Here is a 25517-nt window from a genome sequence, read left to right as displayed (position 1 = left end):
GCAGCTCTACTCTGTTATATAGGGTTTCTATGTGTTGTAATCAACTCAACAGCAATGGGTTTGGGCCTTTCTTTTTTTTAATCACTATGTCGGAGCCCTGGTGGTGCAGTGGTTAAGAGCTCCACTGCTAAACAAAGGGTCAGCCGTTCAGATCCACCAGCCACTTCTTGGGAACCCTATGGGGCCGTTCTACTCTGTCCTATAGGGTCGCTATGAGTTGAAATCCACTCAACGGCAACGGGTTTTATGATTATGTTACTTAAAGTGAGTTTTGCCCCAATTTGCCTTAATGCCATGAAGTATTAGTAATATACAGGTAAATTCAGAGACAGGCAGAAATTAAATAATCATAGTGAGGCAAAGTGGAGAATTGAGGTGCTTTGTTTGCATTTAAGAATCAGCAGAGTATAGTTGATACTGAAGCCAAGAAGAGCTAAGTAAAATTCTCTTTGCAACCTGAACAAGCTACTTAACCTCTTCAAGTTCAAGAATCTTCATCTGTAAAATGAGAATAGAATACTTAATCTGACAGCATGTTCTAAGTTGTCAGTGAGACTCTGCAAACCACTTATTATTTAAATAAAACGTAAGTATTTTCTAAGTAGTGAGAATGAAAGATGAAACTGTTGCACTATTTTGGCAATTCATATAAAGGGAGTAGGGCATTATAATGAGAATTGACTAAATTCTAATATGCTAAACTTCCTGAGGAAAAAGGCTGTTTTAGAAATTTCCTAAAATGTGCATTTACCAAATAAATTTATGAAGGTATGTTTGTGGTATTCACTAAGCATTCATTAAGCTTATTACATGTCAGGCACTGCTGGGTGCCCCAGGAGTAAAGAGGAATGCTCTCCAATAGGTCACAGTAGATGTGTGATGTGATGTGGACAGTGAGATAGTAGAGGCATATATAGGTATGCATCAACGTCTCACAGCATGTTTGTAGTCCCATAAGGTTTTTTTTTTTTTTTTTTTAATTAAGGTTAAGAAATCACAATAAGTTTCAGAAATCCCAGTCGGGATTTAGCTCACTAAAAAAAAAAAAGGAGATCCAATCTGTCTCTCACTAGTTCTCCTGGAGCGGTAGGGGGAAGGGGTCCCAGCGCCCATCCTCAGCTGATTGTCCCAACAGGCTGCCTCATGCAGGGACCACACAGATGCCACTTGAGATGCCGAGGGGGATGCCCAGCCAAGGCCACGGCTTCACTTGGCCTGCGCACCCTGCACTGAAGCCTGAACCAAGGCCGCAGCTCCTCCAGCAATGGCGGCTGCTCAGTGGTCCGACTGTGGTGGTGGTGGGAGGAGGAGCAGGAAAGGTGGCCGTCGGAGGAGGCAGAGGTGGAGGCAGAGGAGGGGTGGGTGGGGCTGGAAGAGTTTAAAGCTCACTAGGTGGGGCGGGGAAGGCGGGCAGGGAGGAAGGAAGGGAAGGGAGCTGGCGACAGGTAGGCCAGGAGGCGTCCAGCTGGATGGCGAGTGCACAGCAGCAGGTAGGCAGGGGCCGGGCACTGGCGACTATCAGCAGGAACGGAGGCGGCAGAGCCAAAGTTTTTGTGCAGTCCCGCAGTATGGGTCCCAGCCGGCCTGGTGACCAAACTGCACACCTTTCTCACGTATGTAATATGGTGTTCGCACAACACCCAAATCACATAAGGTCCTATTTCATAGAACGTATAGTGGACATTAAGCAACTCATACCTGTAAACAAAGTTCTTTGAGAACACAGGTTTCACAGACAAGACATTTAAACTAAGCGGAGGAGACATTTCAGCCAATGGGAAGGGAGGTTAAGGAGAAATATAAGTACCTATGCACGACATGGAAACCCTGGTAGCATAGTGGGTAAGAGGTACGTACGGCTGTTAACCAAAAAGCCAGCAGTTGGAATCCACCAGGCGCTCCATGGAAACCATATGGGGCAGTTCTACTCTGTCCTGTAGGGTTGCTATGAGTCGGAATCGACTTGAGGGCAACGGGTTTGGTTTCAGGGGTTTTATGCATAACATGGGAAAATTTGCTGTATTTGGGAAAGAGCAAACAGAGCTGAAGGAAAGGATATGTTCTGTGGAAAAGTGGCAAATAACACTTGAAAGAAAAACTGGGATCATACTGTGCAGGTCTACGCGTGCTTTGCTGAGTTTAAGCTTCAATTCCATAGATACTGAGAAGCCACCCAAATGTTATACAGCCTAAAAACAATGTCAGGATCAGATTTCTATTTTTAGAAGGATAACTAACCTTAGTATATAAGATGGATTGGCAGAGCGAAGAACGGAGGCCACTCAAATAGAAAATTATTACAATAATCAAGATGGGAGAAGATATGAACATAAACACAGTAATCAAATGCTTCACTATTTTTTTCTTTCAAAGCGTCAGGAGAATGCTCCTTGAATTTAGAATAACTGCTTCCCAGATTTGCTATTGGCTCCTAAATGCGAAAATTGCTTTATTATTATTTATACAGCATCAAAACATATTAGATTCCCTTATGATATTTCATGGAAAAAATACATTTTGTTTCTTTTTGAAAATCATATTTAAAATATCAATTTTATTATAATCTAAGGAAATTATAAAGGTAATTTATAGGAAGAATCTTCATCTTCCCTTTTCAGAAAAGAAACTAGTCCTTTCTGATCAGAGGATTGGGCTTGGAAACAATAATCAGCTAAGGGTAGGGTTGCACAGCCCATTATTGTAATTGCTGTCAATAAGTTGTACACCTATAAAAAGCTGAATTGACAAAAGTGTTATAGATATATTTACAACAAAAAAAGAGTAGTTGCTGAGACTGTTTATGTACAACCAAAATAAAAAATAAAAGTACACAGTTACTTAAAAAAAAAAAAAACCTGTTGTCAGTGAAAAATTCAGAATTCTGACTTAACCAGTCTAAGAAAATGCCAATAAGTCTTATCAGAAAAGGGTGACTTGGAATAAAAGCATAAAGAATTAAGTCCTGTGATGGTTAATGTTATATGTCAACTTGACTAGGGCATGAGTCTCAGTATTAAGTAATTATTCTCCATTTTGTAATCTGATGTAATTATCCTCCATTTTGTAGTCTTCTATAAGTACCATAATGTAATCACCTCCATGAAGTAATCAGCCCATCAGTTGTAAGGGGAGTTTCCTCAGTTATGGCCTGCACCATATATACATATAGACATTCTGGAAAAACACACTTGCTTGCCCTGAATCCTGTTTCTGGTTGTCATCATCTGATCTCCAGTTCTTGGGCCTTGAGCCAGCAGCTTGTCATCTGACCTGCCGACTTTGGGTTTCACCAGCTCTGCAGCCCTGTGAGCCAGCAGCCTGCTATCTGCCTACCGATTCCAGGCCCATCAGCCCCTGGAATCACATGAGTCAGGAGAAGCCTCCAGTTGACACCTGACCCACAGACTTTGGAACTTGCCAGCCTCCACAACCACGTGATCCATTTCCTTGAGATAACTCTCTCTCTCTTTATATATGTATGTATATATACACATATACATGTATACTTCACTAGTTTTGCTTATTTAGAGAACCCAACCTAAGACAAGTCCCTACCCCACTGCAGCAGCTACCCCCTCTACTGCCCAAACACCTTCAGTTAAGGAGTGACCAGCTCTTTGATCTCTTCTGTTTAAAAACAACCAAATACCTCTTTTTTTTAACTTCATTACTCAGTTCCCTCCTTGTAATAGAGGTTTTATACCTACACTGGTAGTTGGATTGGATATTTATTAAGGAAACTTAGAAAAAGCAATTTAATCTTATCTATTTTGTAATATTTTCCAATATGTTTAAATTTAGATAATTTCATGGCTGTCCTGACTTCTTCCCATAAGTAAAGCTTTTCTTTAATAAGAGAGGGCTTGTGAACACAGGCGGAGTAAATTAGCTCCTGCCTCAAAGTTGCTGAAAAATGAATTGCTTAAGATTAGAGTCATTTTCTTTACTCAGAGGTATTCCCGACAACCCACACTGAAATTACACAAGATTAACTCCATTAACACCATTTCCTATTCTTTAAACTAGCAGCTTTCTAGAAAGCAGCATTTAGTCTGAATAGTTCAAAGCGTATTTTAAGGGGTAACTCAAATGCTTAGAAATGCTAATAGAAGTATCATTTAAGGATTCAAAATGGGGTGCTGAGAGGTCAAGTAACATATTATTGATCATATAGTGAGGCATAAGTGAAAAGGAAAGATGCTGCCTTTTTTCTCTCTGCCATTTAGTCTCCCGAGGTTTTGTGCAGATGGCATTTCAAATCAAATTATATCTTAAAGCATATAACCTCTGCTAACCATTCAGAGGCAGGGATATCATTTATTTCTGTCTTTCACATAGCATCTCGTAGCGTGCCTCTAACTTAGGGTCACTTGACTACATTTGTTATTACGCCATATATATGACATTGCTTTGTAGCCTACTGAAGGGCTTAGAAAAAAAGATTAAAATAGTACCATATGACAGAATCTTCCTGAAATTCGGAAGTAAAATACATAGCACAGATACTAAACTTCCAACTATTTGTATTAACTGCCATTGGTGCTATTAAAATATACAATGCATAAATTCCTCTGACATTATGTTGACATGAACCCCCAGAACCATTCTGAACAAATGCAATCCTAATCCATCAATTCCCCTATCTTATCCTCTACAAATCTTAAAACATCTTGAAGATTTTTATTTACAAAATGAATACACATATTTTTGTTAAAAAAAAATCAAACATTTGAGAAGTGAACAGAGGGAAAAAACAGTCTTATTTTCCTCCCTTCCCCATATTTTCACCCAACCTCTTTTCCTACCCTTATATTAAGGCAAGAAACCTTTGCATTAAGGTATACAGATAGAGCTTCATTTTCTTTTGGGTATCCTAATAGTAGTTCCCAAGTAGAAAATATTGGAGAACACTGACCTAGGTAGTTCTAAAAGATACTAATTTGCACAAACTTCTGAATCTCCAGATTTAGTAATAGTTATTTCCACTTAGGAAAAAAAATCTGAAAGTATCCTGAATTATTTTGCTTCATGCTAAAACAGATCAGAGCTGAAGGGAAAGCCATTAACCATTCGATTGTGAAACTTTCACCAGAGAGCACTTTCAAATAATATGAACTACAATAACACTAGCTGACATTTATTGAGAATTTACTAGGTAACACACTGTTCTGTTTTATAGGATTTTCAAAAAAAATAAGAATAATAAAAAAATAAAAGTCCCTATCAATGAAATTTTAACATAAGTCATTTGGTCATCAGTACCTCTGTTCATAAGATCTTGAATTTGTATATTCTTCATTATTTTAACCGATGTAATACTGTCTGGACTGGAAAAATGGTCAATATTATTTCAAACCTGAGAATACCATGACAGAAATTCAGTGGGTTACTGAAGTCACACACACAGTCAGTGGTAGAGCCTCTCTGTGAGTTGAGGGTTTTTCTACTACACTAGTATTTCCCAAACTTCAATCATGCATGCACTGCTGTCTTAATTACTACCCTATCTACACTAGTATTTACTTAAAAAAAACTGTTGCTGGATAGTAGATTCCGGTTCATAGTGACTGTACAGAGGACAGAGTAGAACTGCCCCATGGGGTTTCCAAGGCTGTAATCTTTACAGCTGACTGCCAGTCTATCTCCCACAGAGCGCTGGTGGGCTCAAACCACCGACCTTTCAGTTAGCAGCCAAGCGCTTAACCACTGCACCACTAGGGCTCCTAAACCAAAGAAAACCAAACCCACTGCCATTGAGTCGATTCGGACTTATAGCGACCCTATAGGACAGAGCAGAACTGCCCTGTAGAGTTTCCAAACACTGCCTGGCAGATTCGAACTGCCGACCTTTTGATTAGCAGCCGTAGCACTTAACCGCTACGCCACCAGGATTCTATAGTATTTACTTAATATCTTCGAATTGATTCCTCCTTTTTTTAAATTTATTTTTAAAGGAAACACGTCACCCCGTCACTGGGGGTTTTGGGATGTCACCCCGTAAACGAAAACCAGGATTATTTGCCATAAATAAAAGGTAACTTAAAAAATAAATTTAATAAATGAAAGCAATCTTATTAAACTCCAGGCAAAATGCCTGCTGGTATTTCTTAGCCCAAGGCCTGCACTTTCTGTTAAAAAGTAAATCTACAAGTATTAGTGATGATGTAAACTAACATCAAACAACTTCCTCATTGTCTTAAACAAAATAAGAGGACTGAACTCACTATGCTTTTTCAATGATATTTAATATTATGCCATATACTATCTAAAATAACCTATGACCTATGATTTTACATATCATTGTGATACAAATCCCAAAATATTTTGGGAAATATTCCAAAATAATTTGGGAATTTCCTGGAAAAGACCCTTTACTTTTGATTTGGTCTCATAATCTCAAAAGCAATCCTGTTTCTCTCAAGACTTGCTTCAGTAAAATGCACATTGATGAACGGCAAGTTGACAGAAATTATATTCTACCAAAAACTTGTATTCAGAAGGGAAATATTAGGTGCATGAAAATCTAGGAAGCATAACTAAGTTCAAACACATACTGTTTGACCTTGAATAGGTCAGGAAACCACTCTGATGTTTCTCATCTACAAAAACAGATAAAATAGTACCTACTACGGGGTGCCTGTGTGGGGATTAACATGAGACAAGTCAAAGTGCTTGGCATAAGAGACACTCAATAAATGTTAATGGAATCAAAACTTACATATGACTTTCAGTCTATTACAACTCACAAAAAGCCCAGGTGTTTTTATCTTAATAAAAAACCCTCTAAATTTTTTTTATCTTACTGATCCCGGGGTAATATTGCTCAGTTCAAACACAATTTTGACAATTAAAACGAATCCAGAGATCATCCTTTTGAAGGCCTGGCATGACCCCCCAAAAATGCAAAAGCCAAGGTGACCAGCCCTCACTTGGTCCAAAGTATATAAAAGTCCTTAAACTTAAAAGCTAATAACATGGCAAATAGTATTGGTATATAAAATAATTTTCCGTATCAACAATATTTGAATGTTTTACGGTGACTCAAAATATGTTTAATGATCCTTTCTCTAGTATTTACTAAATACACAAATATGTGTACATATATGAGATCCCTAAAATTATAGTGCCATCTACAGGTAATAAGAACAGTATCAATGACAGCACATTTTAATGCTTTCATATTTTCTAACTACTACTCAACAGTTAAAAACAGAAGTTTTTCATAGTTTATATAACTCATTTTATAATTGCATTTATAGGAGATGATTTATCACATTAAATAAAGTTAAAACTTTTTTCTAATTTATTTTTAATTACTTAATATAGCATATTTAATTTTCAATTAACATCAAAATTATTTTTAATGCTTAATTTAAGGTAATTTTTAAATGATCCATGGTATAATCCCTAATTTTTGTGTCCTGAGATTTATTTATTGTTAAAAATATATAATGACAAAAAAGGAACTTTTTATTATTTACAAAAATCCAAACACCCATCATCTTAACAGAATGGCATTGTCATTTTTTCCTGTTCCCTTCAAACTTGTCATCTGCAAACTTGCTTAACAATAACTAAGTGCCAGACACTTTTCTATGCTGCTTTACATATATTAACTCATCAAATCTTCACAATACTCCAATAAGGAATATTACCATCCTCATCTTATAGATGTTGACACAGAAGCATACAAAGCTTAAATATCTTGTTCAAGGTCACACTGATAAAAGTGGCAGAGTCAGAGCTCAAACAGGGGAAATTTATCTCCAACACCCATGCTTTTAATCACTATGCTAAACTGTCCCCGTTTGTAAAAGCTGCATTCAGTGTATATACTACACACACACACACACATACACATATATGAAACATGCTTAGTAGAGGGTTAGCAAAAAGAGGAAGACCCTCAATGAGATGGAATGACACAGTGACTGCAACAATGGGCTCAAACATAGCAACAACCGTGAGGATGGCGCAGGACTGGGCAGTGTTTCGTTCAGTTGTACATAGGGTTGCTATGAGTCGGAACCAACTCAACAGCACCTAACAACAACAATATATACATATATACATATATTCTTTAGGAGGGCATTTTCTCACATAATTAAAATTTTTTTTTTTTAATTGAACTTTAGATGAAGGTTTACAGAACAAACTAGTTTCTCATCAAACAGTACACACATTGTTGTATGACATCGGTTAACAACCCCACAACATGTCAACACTCTCCCTTCTCAACTCTGGGTTCCCTATTACCAGCTTTCCTGTTCCCTCCTACCTTCTAGTCCCTGCCCCAGGGATGGTGCACCCCTTTAGTCTTGTTTTGTTTTGTGGGCCTGTTCAATCTTTGGCTGAAGGGTGAACCTCAGGAGTGACTTTGTTACTGCGCTGAAAGGGTCTCCAGGGGCCATACTCTCAGCGTTTCTCCAGTCTCTGTCAGGCCAGCAATTCTGGTCTTTCTTTTTGAGTTACAATCTTGTTCTACATTTTTCTCCAGCTCTGTCCAGGACCCTCTACTGTGATCCCTGTCAGAGCAGTCAGTGGTAGTAGCCAGGCACCATCTAGTTGTACTGGGCTCAGTCTGCTGGAGGCTGTGGTAGATGTGGTCCGTTAGTCCTTTGGACTAATCTTTCCATTGTGTCTTCAGTTTTCTTCATTCTTCCTTGCTCCTGAAGAGGTGAGACCAGTGGAGTATCCTAGATGGCCACTCACGGGCTTTTAAGACCCCAGATGCTACTCACCAAAGTAGAACGTAGAACATTTTCTTTATAAACTATGTTATGCCAACTGAGCCAGATGTTCCCCGAGACCATGGTCCCCACAGCCCTCAGCCTAGCAATTCCGACCCTCAGGGAGTCTGGGTGTGTTTATTGAGCTACTATGACCTTGCCTTGTACAGGTTGTGCTGGCTTCCCCAGTATTGTGTACTGTCTTACCCTTCACTGAAGTTACCACTTACCTGTTGTCTATCAAGTGTTTTTCCATCCCCACCCCTCCCCTCTCTAGTAACCATCAAAGATTGTTTCTTTTTGTACGTAAACCTTTTCATGAGTATTTACAGTAGTGGTCTCATGTAAGATTTGTCCTTTTGTGGTTGGCTTATTTCACTCAGCCTAATGTCCTCCAGATGCATCCGTGTATGAGATGCTTCACAGATTCATCATTGTGTGTATGTACCACAGTTTATCCATTCATTTGTTGATGGCATCGGGGTTGTTTCTATCTTTGTGCTATTGTGAACAATACTGCAGTGAACATGGGTGTACATAAATCTATTCGTGTGATGGCTCTTATTTCTCTAGGATATACTCCTAGGAGTGGGATAGCTGGATTATATGGTATTTCTATTTGTAGCTAAGGAAACACCATATCATTTTCCAAAATGGTTGTATCGTTTTGCATTCCCACCAGCAGTGTATAAGAGTTCTGATTTCCCTGCAGCCTCTCCAACATTTGTTATTTTCTGTTTTATGATTCGTGCCAGTGATGCTGGGATGAGATGGTATCTCATTGTGGTTTTGATTTGCATTTCTCTAATGGCTAGAGATCATGAGCATTTCCTCATTTGTTTGTTGGTCGCTTGAATGTCTTCTTTGGTGAAGGGTCTGTTCATTTCCTTTGCCCATTTTTTAATTGGATTATTTGTATTTTTGTTGTAGAGGTGTTAGATTTTCTTTTAGATTTTAGAGATTTGACCTTTGTCTGATTTATAACAGCCAAAAATTTCTTCCCCGTCTGTATATTCTCTTTTTACTCTTTTGGTGAAGTCTTTTGATGAGCATAAGTGTTTAATTTTTAGAAGATCCCAGATGAGCTTGTGTATTGTTGGTTTGGTTTGTATCCTGTTAATGCTGTGTATTAGGGCCTCTAGTGTTGATTCTATCTTTTCTTCTATCACATAATTAAAATCTTCATTGCCATTTTTAATAGCTACATGTTTTTCCAGAAATCAAATAACATACATTATTTAATGCTGACCTTTGAAACTACTTCTGCTTTCATTATATATAAAAATGCTTCAATAAGCAAAATTTGTATTGCATATATCATTTTTTTCCTTGTGCTAATATCCCCCCAGTGATTGGACTGACTTAAATATATAAAAATCCCAGGTTACTGACATGTAATACTCTACACTGGTTTTTAAATTTTATCGTTATATAATGTTGCCAGCAATGAAAGAATGCTCAGATTTTCCCAATCAATACCTACCAGTCTTTTTTGCCTCCAAATTTAACTGGTATAAAATGGTTAAGAATGATGATTTATGATGTGGGATAGTTAACCCAAATCAAATTAAAATTTTCAAATGAGCAAAATATTTTCTCCTTCTAGCAATATAAAAGGTAGAGATAATCCTATTATTTGCTGCCTGTGAGGTTGGTATTTTCTTGGTCCTATTATACGTGAGCCTTAGAATCAATAACATACCCAAAGTCACTAGTAAGTGTCAGAACTGGAGCCAGAGACCATGGGTGTCAACTCTAAAATATGTGTTTTAGATAACAGGAAAAAAGAAAAAGACAAAAAGTTAAGAAAGCCAATGTATGTCAAGATATGGAAATTACATGAAAAACTGATTTCAATATCTTCATCAAAGACTGTTTATCTCACCAAGGAGTAATGACTACCTGGGGTAGCTATCATTAGTGGGGGATGATATTTCCCTTGTGTATTTTTCTAAGGGGGACAATAATAAATAACAATATGTTTCATCTTTCTTTCTCTTCAACCATATGCTTTTATTGTAACCTAATTTCACCTGTATTTTAAGCAAGGAGCTAGAAGATATAACCATTACTTAAAAATTTTTTTTTCTTAAATGTTATCTTGAGGTACTGTATGTTAATAGTCTAAAACTCTTGTAGATTTTGACACAGAGTAAAGGTTACTAAGCATGACATGATAGAACACAGGCTTTTGAGTCAGGCAGATCTGAGTTTAAATCCAGATACTGCCATTTAACTAGCTAGACTCCTCTGGAATAGTACAGCATCAAATTACTAATTCATCAAGATGTTGTGACGGAGATAACAATTCTAAAGCTTCTAGCACATGGTAGATGCTCAAGCAATTTTTGCTTCCTTTTCTTCAAAGAGTAACATATATATAATCATATAAAGGGTGTTGGTTTTAAACATCATGCTTCATTATTTCCCTCAGACAAACTGTAGCATAACATGAAGGGTCAAGATCAAAAGAGATCAAAAGAGATAAACCTGCTTCAGTGATACAAGAATCTTCTGTTTTGACATCAGTATCATGCCCTTCTATTAGCTGGTATGAAAGATTATGAGGGTATTTCAATATCTGTCTATAGCATCCTGGAACATTCAATTTCAGAGCAGGTACTTTAAACCTACATGTCTGCAGTCCATCTCTGCTAAGTATTTCACGGTACCATTGCCCTACTTTGTTCTTTGGGTACTGAATATTGTATCCAAGTATTGGAAGAACCACCTGTGAAAAGGAGGGGGAGAAATATATAAAATAGCCTTCAGAAAGATATATGACCATATTTTAAATTTATATTTATGACTGGGACCTAGATCTATAAAAACAGTGTCAGAATCTAAACATTACAATCAGCCTAAAACATGTTACTGAATAATATACCGTGAGATTTTTAATGCTTCCAGGCAAAGAGGTAAACTAGAATCAAGGACTCTCACAACAACCAAGGTAATAATTCAAATCAATTATTATTAGACAAACCATTAATAATAGTGAAGAGATGGAGCAAGAAATTTAGGTACATACAATTAGTTAACAAAGATTTAATCTCTATGCAACCATACAATATTATAAGCATATATTTTCCTCTAACACAGAGGGTAAACATCCTTCCTGAACATCTAAACTTACTGTTCAATCACATAATTGGTATTGTGATCTGCAATTTTAAATTCTTCATTATTTAAAAACAAGAAAGCAAACAGGTAGCAGCAAATATGTTTTTCTCATCTGCTTATAAGTAAACACTGCAGTCTGTGGAGTTTTAGTCTACTGCTGCTGACTTCTAGACACTTTCTCTTGGCCAGTAGTCAGAAAACGGAACGAGGTAAAAAAAAAAACTCAAATATACACAACAACATGGATGAATCTCAAACTTATTATGCTAAGTGAAAGAAGCCAGACAAACAAAAGGCTGTGTACTGTCTGATTCCATTTATATGGCATTCTTCCAAAGGCAAACTATATGAACAGAAAATAAACCAGAGGTTGCCAGAGGCTGGGGATGGGGAGAGGAGTTAACTACAAAGAAGCATCGGAAATTTTAGGGAGACGTTAAATTGTTCTACGTTGATATTTGTGGTAATCACACAACTACATACATTTATGAAAACTCACAGAACTATAAACTAAGAAGTGTGAATTTTATATATAAATTATTACTTAATTTGAAAATAATTTTAAAAAGGGACTAGTCAACATTTTTTTCCTTTTGGGGGCAAATCTACACTTAGATCTAAGTGATACTAACTTTGAAGTAAATTTACCTGATGCATTGTGTATGTGTTAGCTGATTCCTCCTCTTCGGTTACTACATGAACCTATTTAAAAAATAAATAAATAGGGTTGGTAACCAATGTCACAAAACAATATGTGTACTAACTTTAATGAGCAGCTAGTTTGTTCTGTAAACCACATAAAGTACAAAAAAAAAAAATAAAAATAAAAAATGTGAATCCCAAATGTTCCAAATTCCCTCAACTTTCCCTAACTCTGCTATGTATAATTCAACTTTTATGCTGGATGTGCATGTACCCAAACAAGGTCTTTTCACAATTTGCTTTTTTGGAGGAGTGGGCTCCATAAAAATTAGAATGATTCTTTCTACTTCAACCACTGATGACTCAGTATGCACCAAGAATGGTGGGCAACTTAAAACTCTGAGGTGACACTTTCACCTCGGTCACCAACAACCTTTTTCTGAACTATGAAGCTGTACTTTATTATGCTGGGTAAAAAATCTGCTCCTTTGAAACAACTTTGCCCCCATAATATAATACCCTATGCTATAGTGGTGTTTATCAAAATGTGTTCCATAGAATGGTCCAATGGTTAAGTGTTCAACTCCTAACTGAAAGGTTGGTGGTTCAAACGCACCCAGTGACTCTGTGGGAGAAAGACCAGGTGATTTGCTTCCATTAAAATACAGCCTAGGAAACCCTATGAGGCAGCTTGACTCTATCATATGGGGTTGTTGTGTGTTGGAATCAACTCAACAGCACATAACAGGATATTTATAGGTGTTATGCAGAAGAAGAGATGTGTGATAAATTGTTTGAGTGATTGTTATGGGTTGAACGGTTTCCCCCCCAAATGTGCGTCAACTTGGCTAGGCTATGATTCCTGGTACTGTGTGACAGTACTCCATTTTATATGCTGATGTAATTACCTATGTGTTGTAAATCTTAACCTCTATGACGTTAATAAGGCAGTTATGTTAGTGAGGGAGGGCACAATCTACAGGATTAGGTTATATCTTGAGTCAGTCTCTGAAACTCCTAAACCAGGCGAAGACTGCTGACAAGGACCTCCCCCCACAGCCGATAGATTAAGCCTTCTCCTGGAGCTGGCGTCCTGAATTTGGACTTCCAGCCTCCTAAACTGTGAGAGAATAAACTTCTGTTTGTTAAAGCCATCCACTTGTGGTATTTCTGTTATAGCAGCAACAGATAACTAAGACAGTGATGTTGCTCTAGGACATCACAAAAGAATTCTGCTCTTTCTTCCACATGAGAGCTATCATCTTTCCACTAGAATGAATAGCATTTCCCAGTTCCTAAAGCAGTTATCATTATAGTGTCTACAGCCTCTCTAAATCTGCTTGTGTCCCGCTCAATTCTCCTTACTCTTATCAATAATGTCCCCTTTTGTTTTTCATTTTGGGTGCGTGGGTGGGTGGGTGGGTGGGTAGGTGGGTGGGTTGGTTGGTTGGTTGGTTGGTTAATGACCACTCAAAAATGGACGTAAAACCCCAGATGTGGTCTGACCAGGACAAAAATACATGGGACTATGATGTCTCATGAATTATCACTTCCAGTTTTTTGTCTTTTCCAAAATCATAAAAGACTATTTACTACACAGTAATTTAAGTAAATTTATGAAAATTTTAAACAAAACATGGCTGAGTACAGAACACCATGATCTGTCTTTAGAGACTCCTTCCAGGTAGACGTCAATCAGTTAACTAACAAAAATACTTTAGCTGTATGACTGCTCCTCAATCACCAATTCACCTAACCTTTTAACTGTCTAAATCGTATTTATCTTGCCCACACAAAAAATTATAAGAGCCCAAAGCAAATTCTTCAGACTGGACTATAAGATAGATAATGAGACTGGTGAGGAGTGAGTTTCTTGGTTCAAGCAGACAGACACATGAGATTATGTGGACAGCTCCTGACTGGAGGTGAGATGAGAAGGAATGGTGGGGGGCGGGTGTCAGAAGCTGGTTGAACGGACACGTGGAATACAGGGAGAAGAGTAGAAATGTGCTGTCTCATTGGGGGAGAGCAGCTAAGAGTACATAGCAAGGTGTGCATAACTTTTTGTATGAAAGACTCACTTGATTTGTAAACTTTCACTTAAAGCACCAAAAATAAATCAATTAATTAAAAAAAAATTATAAGAGAATCTCCCAAGTATCATAAAATAAAGATATACCTATCAGTCTAGTAATTCTATCAAAAGAAGGAATCAGAGTAACTTCATTTGTAGATGCAGAACATTACATGCCACATAAACCATTTATTAAAAAAATCTTTTTCTGTCCTTTTCATATTTTAAGTTTTGAGGCTCTGGGTTCTTCCTTTTCTTTTCTCAGTGCTAAGTAACAGAATATAAATGGTTGGTCTTGAAACACACAGATGCTTTATACTGCCAATAAAAGGGCACTCTGAAGTTACGAAGAAGAAAATGTTCTGTCTTCACCTATGCTCCAAAAAGAAAAGCAGACACAATTCTGGTCATAAAATTGTCCTTGCAAATGTATTTTTGAACAAAGAAGTCTTATAAGACATGCGTTTCAGAGACTGCTATTATGTCTTGTCAAAGTAATGTTTAACCTCTAAAAATCTGAATTGGAAATAGCTGACTTAACAATGTGTTGCCCAGATTATATTTCAATTGATATCTGATTTCTGGAAGGTTTAAAAACCTGATTTTTCATTATTTTTCAAAAAGAAATCAATGACATATCTCTCTCCATTCACATAAGGTAAAATAAAACTATGATGCTGCTCGATTTCCCTTTTACACGGAGTTTGTGATTCTGTGTCTCCATTAAATTACCATCCTTAGTAATTTATGCATGGTCCCTGGGTGGCACAAACAGTTTGCACTCAACTACTAACCAAAAGGTTGGCAGTTCAAACTCACCCACCGGTGTCACTGGAGAAAGGCCTAGAGATTTGCTTCTGTAAAGATTATAGCCAAGAAAGCTCTAAGGAGCTCAGTTCTACTGTGTATACATGAAGTCCCATGTGTCAGAAATGACTCTACGGCAACAAGTTCAGTAATTTATGCTGCCTCCTAGTGATTGCTTTCTTATCTACAAATTCCTAAACCATCATTTAATAAAGTAGTAAAGCAAATATCTATTGTTTTGGCTTGCTCAGTCTTTCCTCTCTCTTTTTGGTAGTGGCACCCTCATTTTCCATAAGGAACATCTCTTCCTGGTTCTCAGATGTAGTTTGGCTGGGATGGTACCAGGGAGGAGCCCTTGTAACACAGGCTTAACCAATCATATATTCCAGTACACAAGAAACTGATTTTGGTCTATACATGTGACCCAAACCAAGCCATTCATTATCACTTGACTAAATTCCATGGGTTTTGTTGAAATTATTGGGGAAGAAAAGGCCTCTTCCTGGCAGGGGTTTTAAGCACTAAACCTAGAGCTATTAATAGCCATCTTGCCACCAAAGAAATAAGTCAGACTAAGAGTGGATCTAACACAGAGGAAAGCAGAGCTGACAGATGAAGAAAATGAAACAAATTATTTAGGACACTGCTCAAGGCCTTGGATACAGCTGTGCCTGGATCAATCACGAATTTTCAGTTTTGTGAGCCAATAATTTCCTGTTTATTTGTTTTTACTTAGGTTAGTTTGAAACCAAAAGAAACAATTCATACATCTAAAACTCTGCATTAATTTACATAAAGCTTCCTTTATATAGAGTCCCAGAACCTACTTTTCTCCATTTTTGAAAAACTGGGACATATTCTAACTAGATGATCCATGATTTCTCCAGTAGATACCAATTTGGGCTATAAGTCAGGCAACTGGGTCATTTTAGTTCTGTTACCTATGTTACTCTGAACCAGGGCTTTGAACCAGTTCGAACCAGTTCTGTCATTGCTGACAAAACAAAACAGGAACAGACCTGAGGTTTATAATTTGGGTGATACAGCACAGTACCCGGAATGTGAAAAATTACAGGTCAAAACTCTAGAATGGGAAACTCGTAAGAACCGTACTGAGCCCTTTCAGGAGCCTGATGCGTGAGACTGCATTATTGGCAGAACTATGGGGAGTGACACACAATCAAAGCGCCGAGGTTGACTGCCATCTTTGAGCAAGACAGTACCGTTTTGACTCTGCTTAAAATCCAAAGGCAAGAGATTTGGTTGCTATGTAACGGGTACAGCTGCCCTTATTTTCTAAGAGGGAGATTAAGTTTCTAGCAGGATTTTGACTCATAATTTTTCCCATTCTGGTTATCTTTCTGGCTCACCCAAATTTTAAATATTCGGGTCTGTTCCGGTGATGCTTCCTCAGCCATGACTGAACCAGTTTGAAGCCCTACTCTGAACCTACCTCTTCTACAATCTGGGTTTCAATTTTATTTCTATTAAATGTGAATTAGAAGAGAGGATCTCTAAAATCCCTTTTTTTTTTTTGCTGTAAACTTCAAAGATTTTAAGATGCTACAAGAAAAACTACTACTCAAATCCCTCTACTCTCTAATTCTTAAAACTATTTGTGAGATTGATTTAACATAATGTTGGAGAATAATAATTTGTTCTTTTTACATTAAAATATTATTATATGAATTTTGAAGCTACTGGCTCAATAAAACTTGATATACTCATAGTATTAAAAGGAATAAGCTCGATTTACATACTGTAATACGGAGAGGAAAACCCTGGTGGCATAGTGGTTAAGTGCTATGGTTGCTAACCAAAAAGTCAGCAGTTTGAATCCACCAGGTGCTCCTTGGAAACTCGATGGGGCAGTTCTACTCTGTCCTATAGGGTCACTGTGAGTCAGAATCAACTCGATGGCAACGGGTTTGGTAATGGGGTTTTAATATGGGTAGATCTCTAAAACATTGTTGAGAGGAAAAAAGCAAGTTGTGAAATCACATTTGTATAAAACAAACACAGGAAAAATATCTTTTCTGTGAATAGTTAGATAAAAACCTAGAAAAAGCTCTAGAAGGGCACGTGCCAAACAGCAGAGGCTGATTTCCAAGAACAGGGGAGAGAATTACAATAGGGTGATGAGAAGGACGTCAGCGTCATCTATAATGTTTTGATTTTTTTTAAGAGGACAGTTTGGTATACTATTTATATAATTAAAAAAAAAAAGTGTTCTTTAAAGGAAACTTTACTATCTTTGTACCTTTTTTCACTTCATTCCACTATTTTTATTTTTTCATTTCCCGACAACAAAATAGGAGGAGGAGAAAAGCAAATAAAAGTAAAAAAAATAAAACATATCTTTAGTTTTAAATTGTTTCTGAAGTAAGGGCTTCTGAAAATTAATGCTTCTGGTGTGGTAACAACTTTTGGGAAACTCTGATGAAATCATACTTACTTTACTATTTGGGGAATGCTCATCACTGAAATCTCCATCCAAACAGACCAAATCGCCCTCCACTACTCTTGATCCATAGGTTGCAAGTCTGTAAGATACTGCCTCATTCCAAATTTTGCTGCTATAGGCATGAATGTAGAATATGCGCATAGAATGGGGGAAAGAGAACCACGCCTGGATACAGCCTTCCTCTGTCATGCCAAAGCGATGCAATGACTCCAACATTGCTCTCTCCCGAACTTTGAATTCAGGCATCAGTGAGCGTGTGCCTTTAGCATCCTCTAAAATGATGAGAAAAATGAGTTATAAACACTTTTGTTAGGTAACCTACACAGGAGACAGTGAACTGTGTTAGCTCACAAACACGAACATGCTCGGCACCAGCCACCAGTTAAACCGAGCTATACTTGAAGAGGTCTTTTTGGTTGTTGTTTGTTTGTTTGTTTTTTAAGTAAGAGAGATCATTAAATCTATGGTCCTCCTTTCATTTTCTCTGCTTTACAAACAAAAATAAAAGTACTTTAGTAATGGCTTGCCAGGTTTCCTTACTCTATAATAGAGATAAGCTAAAATGAGATTAAAAAAAAAACAAACGAACAACCACCACCACAACAAAAAACCCACAAGGATTAAATGGACTGATCTGGTACAGACTAGAGATTTTTAAAGAGCTTTTATGGACAGTTATGAAGGAGCCCTGGTGGCACAATGGTTTAGCAACTATTTTGGCTACTAACCAAAAGGTCAGTGGTTCAAACCTACCCAGTGGTTCCATGGGAAAAAGGCCTGCTGATCTGGCCCCATAAAGATTACGGTCAAGAAAACCCTACAGGGCAGTTCTACTTTGTCATATGGGGTTGCTATGAGACAAAATCAACTGGAGGGCACCTAACAACAACGCAGACATGTGTCCACAAAATTTTTATAGTAAGTAAGATTTGAGACCTAGATCCTTCAAGTACACTATTAGACTTGCTAATGGGATGCTTTTTCAAATGTAGGTTATCAGACTTCACAGCAAAGTTGCTTATTCAAGGCGGGGCCAAGATGGTGGACTAGGTGGACGCTACCGCGGATCCCTCTTGCAACAAAGATTCGGAAAAACAAGTGAATCGATCACGTACATAACAATCTACGAACTCTGAACAACAAACACAGACTTAGAGACGGAGAACGAACAAATACGGGCAGACGGCGATCGTTTTCAGAACCAGGACCAAGCAGGCCAGTGACCTTCGGAGCCCAATTTGGGGCAGAGCCCAGGGGGGCAGACGGCACAGACAAGGGGCCCAGCCCTAGCCCCTGAACTCATCCCGGGAGGGAGCCTAGCCAGTTGGCGCGGGTGGCGTAGCGGCGCAGCCGGTGGGAGAAGTCCCCGGGAGGCAGTGACAGATCTTGGAGCAGGGAGAGCAGCGTCCCAGCCGGGGAACCGTCCCGCCGGGAGTTTGGCGGGGAGCGGGCGAGGCGCGAGCATGGGGATCAGCTACATTTCCCTAAAGCGACCCCGGGGGGGGGGCCAGACATTCATGTGGGCGACGCCCACCCAGTTCGTGCGTGCGGCGCGGTGCACCGGAGGGAGAAGTCCCCGGGAGGAAGTGACTGAACTTAGAGCGGGGAGAGCAGCGTCCCAGCCGGGGAGCCGTCCCGCTGGGATTTTGGCGGGCGCGGGCGGGGCGTGAGTGCGGGAACCAGTTATATTCCCCTGAATTGACCCCGGGGGCGGGCTAAGCCGTTCGTGCGGGCAACGCCCACCCAGCTCGCCGCCGCCGGAGGGAGAAGTCCCCGAGAGGAAGTGACTGGTCTTGGAGCGGAGAGAGCAGCATCCCAGCCGGGGAGCCGTCCCACCGGGATTTTGGCAGGCGCGGGCGGAGCGTGAACGCGGGGATCAACTCTATATTCTGAGGTGCTACACTCCTAGCTCTCTGATCCCTCCCCCACGCTCCCCAGGCGGCTCCATTAACATCCGAATACCCTGAGCCAGAGGGAGAATTCAGATAGGGATCTGACTGCATTTTTTTTAGCTGATTACCTGGAAAAACTAGTTTCCCAGTGATGGCTCGGAGACAGCAGTCCATATCAAACCACATAAAGAAACAGACCATGACAGCTTCTACAACCCCCCAAACAAAAGAATCAAAATCTTTCCCAAATGAAGATACAATCCTGGAATTATCAGATACAGAATAGACAAAACTAATTTACAGAATGCTTAAAGACATCACAAATGAAATTAGGCTAACTGCAGAACAAGCCAAGGAACACACTGATAAAACTGTTGAAGAACTCAAAAAGATTATTCAAGAACATACTGGAAAAATTAATAAGTTGCAAGAATCCATAGAGAGACAGCATGTAGAAATCCAAAAGATTAACAATAAAATTACAGAATTAGACAACGCAATAGGAAGTCAGAGGAGCAGACTCGAGCAATTACAATGTAGACTGGGACATCTGGAGGACCAGGGAATCAACACCAACATAGCTGAAAAAAAATCAGATAAAAGAATTAAAAAAAATGAAGAAACCCTAAGAATCATGTGGGACTCTATCAAGAAGGATAACTTGCGAGTGATTGGAGTCCCAGAACAGGGAGGGGGGACAGAAAACACAGAGAAAATAGTGGAAGAACTCCTGACAGAAAACTTCCCTGACATCATGAAAGACGAAGGGATATCTATCCAAGATGCTCATCGAACCCCATTTAAGATTGATCCAAAAAGAAAAACACCGAACATATTATCATCAAACTTGCCAAAACCAAAGACAAACAGAAAATTTTAAAAGCAGTCAGGGAGAAAAGAAAGGTTTCCTTCAAGGGAGAATCAATAAGTTCAGACTACTCAGCAGAAACCATGCAGGTAAGAAGGGAATGGGACGATGTATACAGAGCACTGAATGAGAAAAACTGCCAACCAAGGATCATATATCCAGCAAAACTCTCTCTGAAATATGAAGGAGAAATTCAGATATTTACAGATAAACACAAGTTTAGAGAATTTGCAAAAACCAAGACTGCAAGAAATGCTAAAGGAGATTGTTTGGCCTGATGACCAATAATATCAGGTACCAGCACAATACAAGGTCACAAAACAGAACGTCCTGATATCAATGCAACTCAAATAGGGAAAGCACAAAAACAAACAAATTAAGATTAATTCTAAAAAATAAATAAATAAACAAAATAATACACATAACAGGGAATCATGGAAATCAATAGATAAACGATCACAATAATCAAAAAGAGGGACTAAATATAGGAGGCATTGAACTGCCAGATGGAGAGTGATACAAGGCGATATAGAACGATACAAGTTAGGTTTTTACTTAGAAAAATAGGGGTAAATAACAAGGTAACCACAAAAAGGAATATCAATTCCATAACTCAAGAAAAAAGCCAAGAAAAACGTAACGACTCAACTAACATAAAGTTAAACATTATGAAAATGAGGATCTCACAATCTACTAGGAAAAATGTCTCAGCACAAAAAAGTATGTGGAAAAATGAAATGGCCAACAACACACATGAAAAGGCATCAAAATGACAGCACTAAAAACTTATTTATCTATAATTACGCTGAATGTAAATGGACTAAATGTACCAATAAAGAGAGAGAGTCACGGACTGGATAAAGAAACACGATCCATCTATATGCTGCCTACAAGAGACACACCTTAGACTTAGAGACACAAACAAACTAAAACTCAAAGGATGGAAAAAAATATATCAAGCAAACAATAAGCAAAAAAAAGAGGAGTAGCAATATTAATTTCTGACAAAATAGACTTTAGATTTAAATCCACCACAAAGGATAAAGGACACTATATAATGATAAAAGGGACAATTGATCAGGAAGACATAACCATATTAAATATTTATGCACCCAATGACAGGGCTGCAAGATACATAAATCAAATTTTAACAGAATTGAAAAGTGAGATAGACACCTCCACATTTATAGTAGGAGACTTCAACACACCACTTTCGGAGAAGGACAGGACATCCAGTAAGAAGCTCAATAGAGACACGGAAGACCTACTTACAACAATTAACCAACTTGACCTCACTGACTTATACAGAACTCTCCACCCAACTGCTGCAAAGTATACTTTTCTTTCTAGTGCACATGGAACATTCTCTAGAATAGACCACATATTAGGTCATAAAACAAATCTTTGCAGAATCCAAAACATCGAAATATTACAAAGCATCTTCTCAGACCACAAGGCAATGAAACTAGAAATCAATAACAGAAAAACTAGAGAAAAGAAATCAAATACTTGGAAAATGAACAATACCCTCCTGAAAAAAGACTGGGTTATAGAAGACATCACGGAGGGAATAAGGAAATTCTTAGAAAGCAACAAGAATGAAAATACTTCCTATCAAAACCTCTGGGACACAGCAAAAGCAGTGCTCAGAGGCCAATTTATATCGATAAATGCACACATACGAAAAGAAGAAAGAGCCAAAATCAGAGAACTGTCCCGACAACCTGAACAAATAGAAAGTGAGCAACAAAAGAACCCATCAGGCACCAGAAGAAAACAAATAATAAAAATTAGAGCTGAACTAAATGAATTAGAGAACAGAAAAACAATTGAAAGAATTAACAAAGCCAAAAGCTGGTTCTTTGAAAAAATTAACAAAATTGATAAACCATTGGCTAGACTGACTAAAGAAATACAGGAAAGGAAACAAATAACCCGAATAAGAAACGAGAAGGACCACATCACAACAGAGCCAAATGAAATTAAAAGAATCATTTCAGATTACTACGTAAAATTGTACTCTAACAAATTGGAAAACCTAGAAGAAATGGATAAATTCTTGGAAAAACACTACCTACCTAAACTAACACATTCAGAAGTAGAAGAACTAAATAGACCCATAACAAAAAAAGAGATCGAAACGGTAATCAAAAAACTTCCAACAAAAAAAAGTCCTGGCCTGGACGGCTTCACTGCAGAGTTCTACCAAACCTTCAGAGAAGAGTTAACACCACTACTACTGAAGGTATTTCAAAGCATAGAAAAAGACGGAATACTACCCAACTCATTCTATGAAGCAACCATCTCCCTGATACCAAAACCAGGTAAAGACATTACAAAAAAAGAATATTATAGACCTATATCCCTCGTGAACATAGATGCAAAAATCCTCAACAAAATTCTAGCCAATAGAATCCAACAACACATCAAAAAAATAATTCACCCTGATCAAGTGGGATTTATACCAGGTGTGCAAGGCTGGTTTAATATCAGAAAAACCATTAATGTAATCCATCACATAAATAAAACAAAAGATAAAAACCACATGATCTTATCAATTAATGCAGAAAAGGCATTTGGCAAAGTTCAACACCCATTTATGATAAAAACTCTCACCAAAATAGGAATTGAAGGAAAATTCCTCAACATAGTAAAGGGCATCTATGCAAAGCCAACAGCCAATATCACTCTAAATGGAGAGAACCTGAAAGCATTTCCCTTGAGAACGGGAACCAGACAAGGATGCCCTTTATCACCGCTCTTATTCAACATCGTACTTGAAGTCCTAGCCAGGGCAATTAGGCTAGACAAAGAAATAAAGGGTATCCAGATTGGCAAGGAGGAAGTACAGCTATCACTATTTGCAGATGACATGATCGTATACATGGAAAATCCTAAGGAATCCTCCAGAAAACTACTGAAACTAATAGAAGAGTTTGGAAGAGTCTCAGGTTATAAAATAAACATACAAAAATCACTTGGATTCCTCTACATCAACAAAAAGAACACCGAAGAGGAAATAACCAAATCAATACCATTCACAGGAACCCCCAAGAAGATAAAATACTTAGGAATAAATCTTACCAAGGACGTAAAAGACCTATACAAAGAAAACTACAAAGTTCTGCTACAAGAAATTCAAAAGGACGTACTCAAGTGGAAAAACACACCCTGCTCACGGATAGGAAGACTTAACATAGTAAAAATGTCTATTCTACCAAAAGCCATTTATACATATAACGCACTTCCGATCCAAATTCCAATGTCATATTTTAAGGGGATAGAGAAACAAATCACCAATTTCATATGGAAGGGAAAGAACCCCCGGATAAGCAAAGCATTACTGAAAAAGAAGAAGAAAGTGGGAGGCCTCACTCTACCTGATTTCAGAACCTATTATACAGCCACAGTAGTCAAAACAGCCTGGTACTGGTACAACAACAGGCACATAGACCAATGGAACAGAATTGAGAACCCAGATATAAATCCATCCATGTATGAGCAGCTGATATTTGACAAAGGACCAGTGTCAGTTAATTGGGGAAAAGATAGTCTTTTTAACAAATGGTGCTGGCATAACTGGATATCCATTTGCAAAAAAATGAAACAGGACCCATACCTCACACCATGCACAAAAACTAACTCCAAGTGGATCAAAGACCTAAACATAAAGACTAAAACAATAAAGATCATGGAAGAAAAAATAGGGACAACCCTAGGAGCCCTAATACAGGGCATAAACAGAATACAAAACATTACCAAAAATGATGAAGAGAAACCAGATAACTGGGAGCTCCTAAAAATCAAACACCTATGCTCATCTAAAGACTTTGCCAAAAGAGTAAAAAGACCACCTACAGACTGGGAAAGAATATTCAGCTATGACATCTCAGACCAGCGCCTGATCTCTAAAATCTACATGATTCTGTCAAAACTCAACCACAAAAAGACAAACAACCCAATCAAGAAGTGGGCAAAGGATATGAACACACATTTCACTAAAGAAGATATTCAAGCAGCTAACAGATACATGAGAAAATGCTCCCGATCATTAGCCATTAGAGAAATGCAAATTAAAACTACGATGAGATTCCATCTCACACCAACTAGACTGGCATTAATCCAAAAAACACAAAATAATAAATGTTGGAGAGGCTGTGGAGAGATTGGAACTCTCATACACTGCTGGTGGGATTGTAAAATGGTACAACCACTTTGGAAATCCATCTGGCGTTATCTTAAACAGTTAGAAATAGAACTACCATACAACCCAGAAATCCCACTCCTCGGAATATACCCTAGAGATACAAGAGCCTTCACACAAACAGATATATGCACACCCATGTTTATTGCAGCTCTGTTTACAATAGCAAAAAGCTGGAAGCAACCAAGATGTCCGTCAACGGATGAATGGGTAAATAAATTGTGGTATATTCACACAATGGAATACTACGCATCGATAAAGAACAGTGACGAATCTCTGAAACATTTCATAACACGGCGGAATCTGGAAGGCATTATGCTGAGCGAAATGAGTCAGAGGCAAAAGGACAAATATTGTATAAGACCACTATTATAAGATCTTGAGAAATAGAAAAAACGGAGAAGAACACATACTTTTGTGGTTACGAAGGGGGGAGGGAGGGAGGGAGGGAGAGGGTTTTTTATTGATCAATCAGTAGATAAGAACTGCTTTGGGTGAAGGGAAAGACAACACTCAATACAAGGAAGGTCAGCCTAATTGGACTGGACTAAAAGCAAAGAGGTTTCCGGGATAAAATGAATGCTTCAAAGGTCAGCGGAGCAGGGGCTGGGGTCTGGGGAACATGGTTTGAGGGGACTTCTAAGTCAATGGGCAAAATAATTCTATTATGAAAACATTCTGCATCCCACTTTGAAATGTGGCGTCTGGGGTCTT

General features: G+C 38.3%; 1 protein-coding gene across 5 annotated transcripts in view; it reads right to left on the bottom strand.

Annotated features, from left to right (window-relative positions):
* Positions 1–1957: 1957 nt before the first annotated feature.
* Positions 1958–25517, bottom strand: part of PUS7L (pseudouridine synthase 7 like) — a 50644-nt gene continuing 27084 nt past the window's right edge. For 2 of the 5 annotated variants that reach the window (XM_010595939.3, XM_023555471.2), the window contains exons 7-9: positions 17831–18111; positions 12501–12554; positions 1960–11460 (exon numbers count right to left, since the gene is read on the bottom strand). In XM_010595939.3, coding sequence (XP_010594241.2) covers positions 11134–11460; positions 12501–12554; positions 17831–18111 — 662 coding nt within the window. In that variant the 3' untranslated portion in view covers positions 1960–11133. Of the gene's footprint in view, positions 11461–12500; positions 12555–17830; positions 18112–25517 lie in introns of all 5 variants that reach the window. The other 3 variants (XM_003405725.4, XM_010595933.3, XM_064284364.1) reach the window with 2 other exon arrangements.

Source organism: Loxodonta africana, chromosome 4, assembly GCF_030014295.1.
Source record: "Loxodonta africana isolate mLoxAfr1 chromosome 4, mLoxAfr1.hap2, whole genome shotgun sequence".
NCBI classification, from domain to species: Eukaryota; Metazoa; Chordata; class Mammalia; order Proboscidea; family Elephantidae; genus Loxodonta; species Loxodonta africana.
Note: the sequence above shows the minus strand (reverse complement) of the source record. Positions and strands in the feature narration are given on the sequence as shown.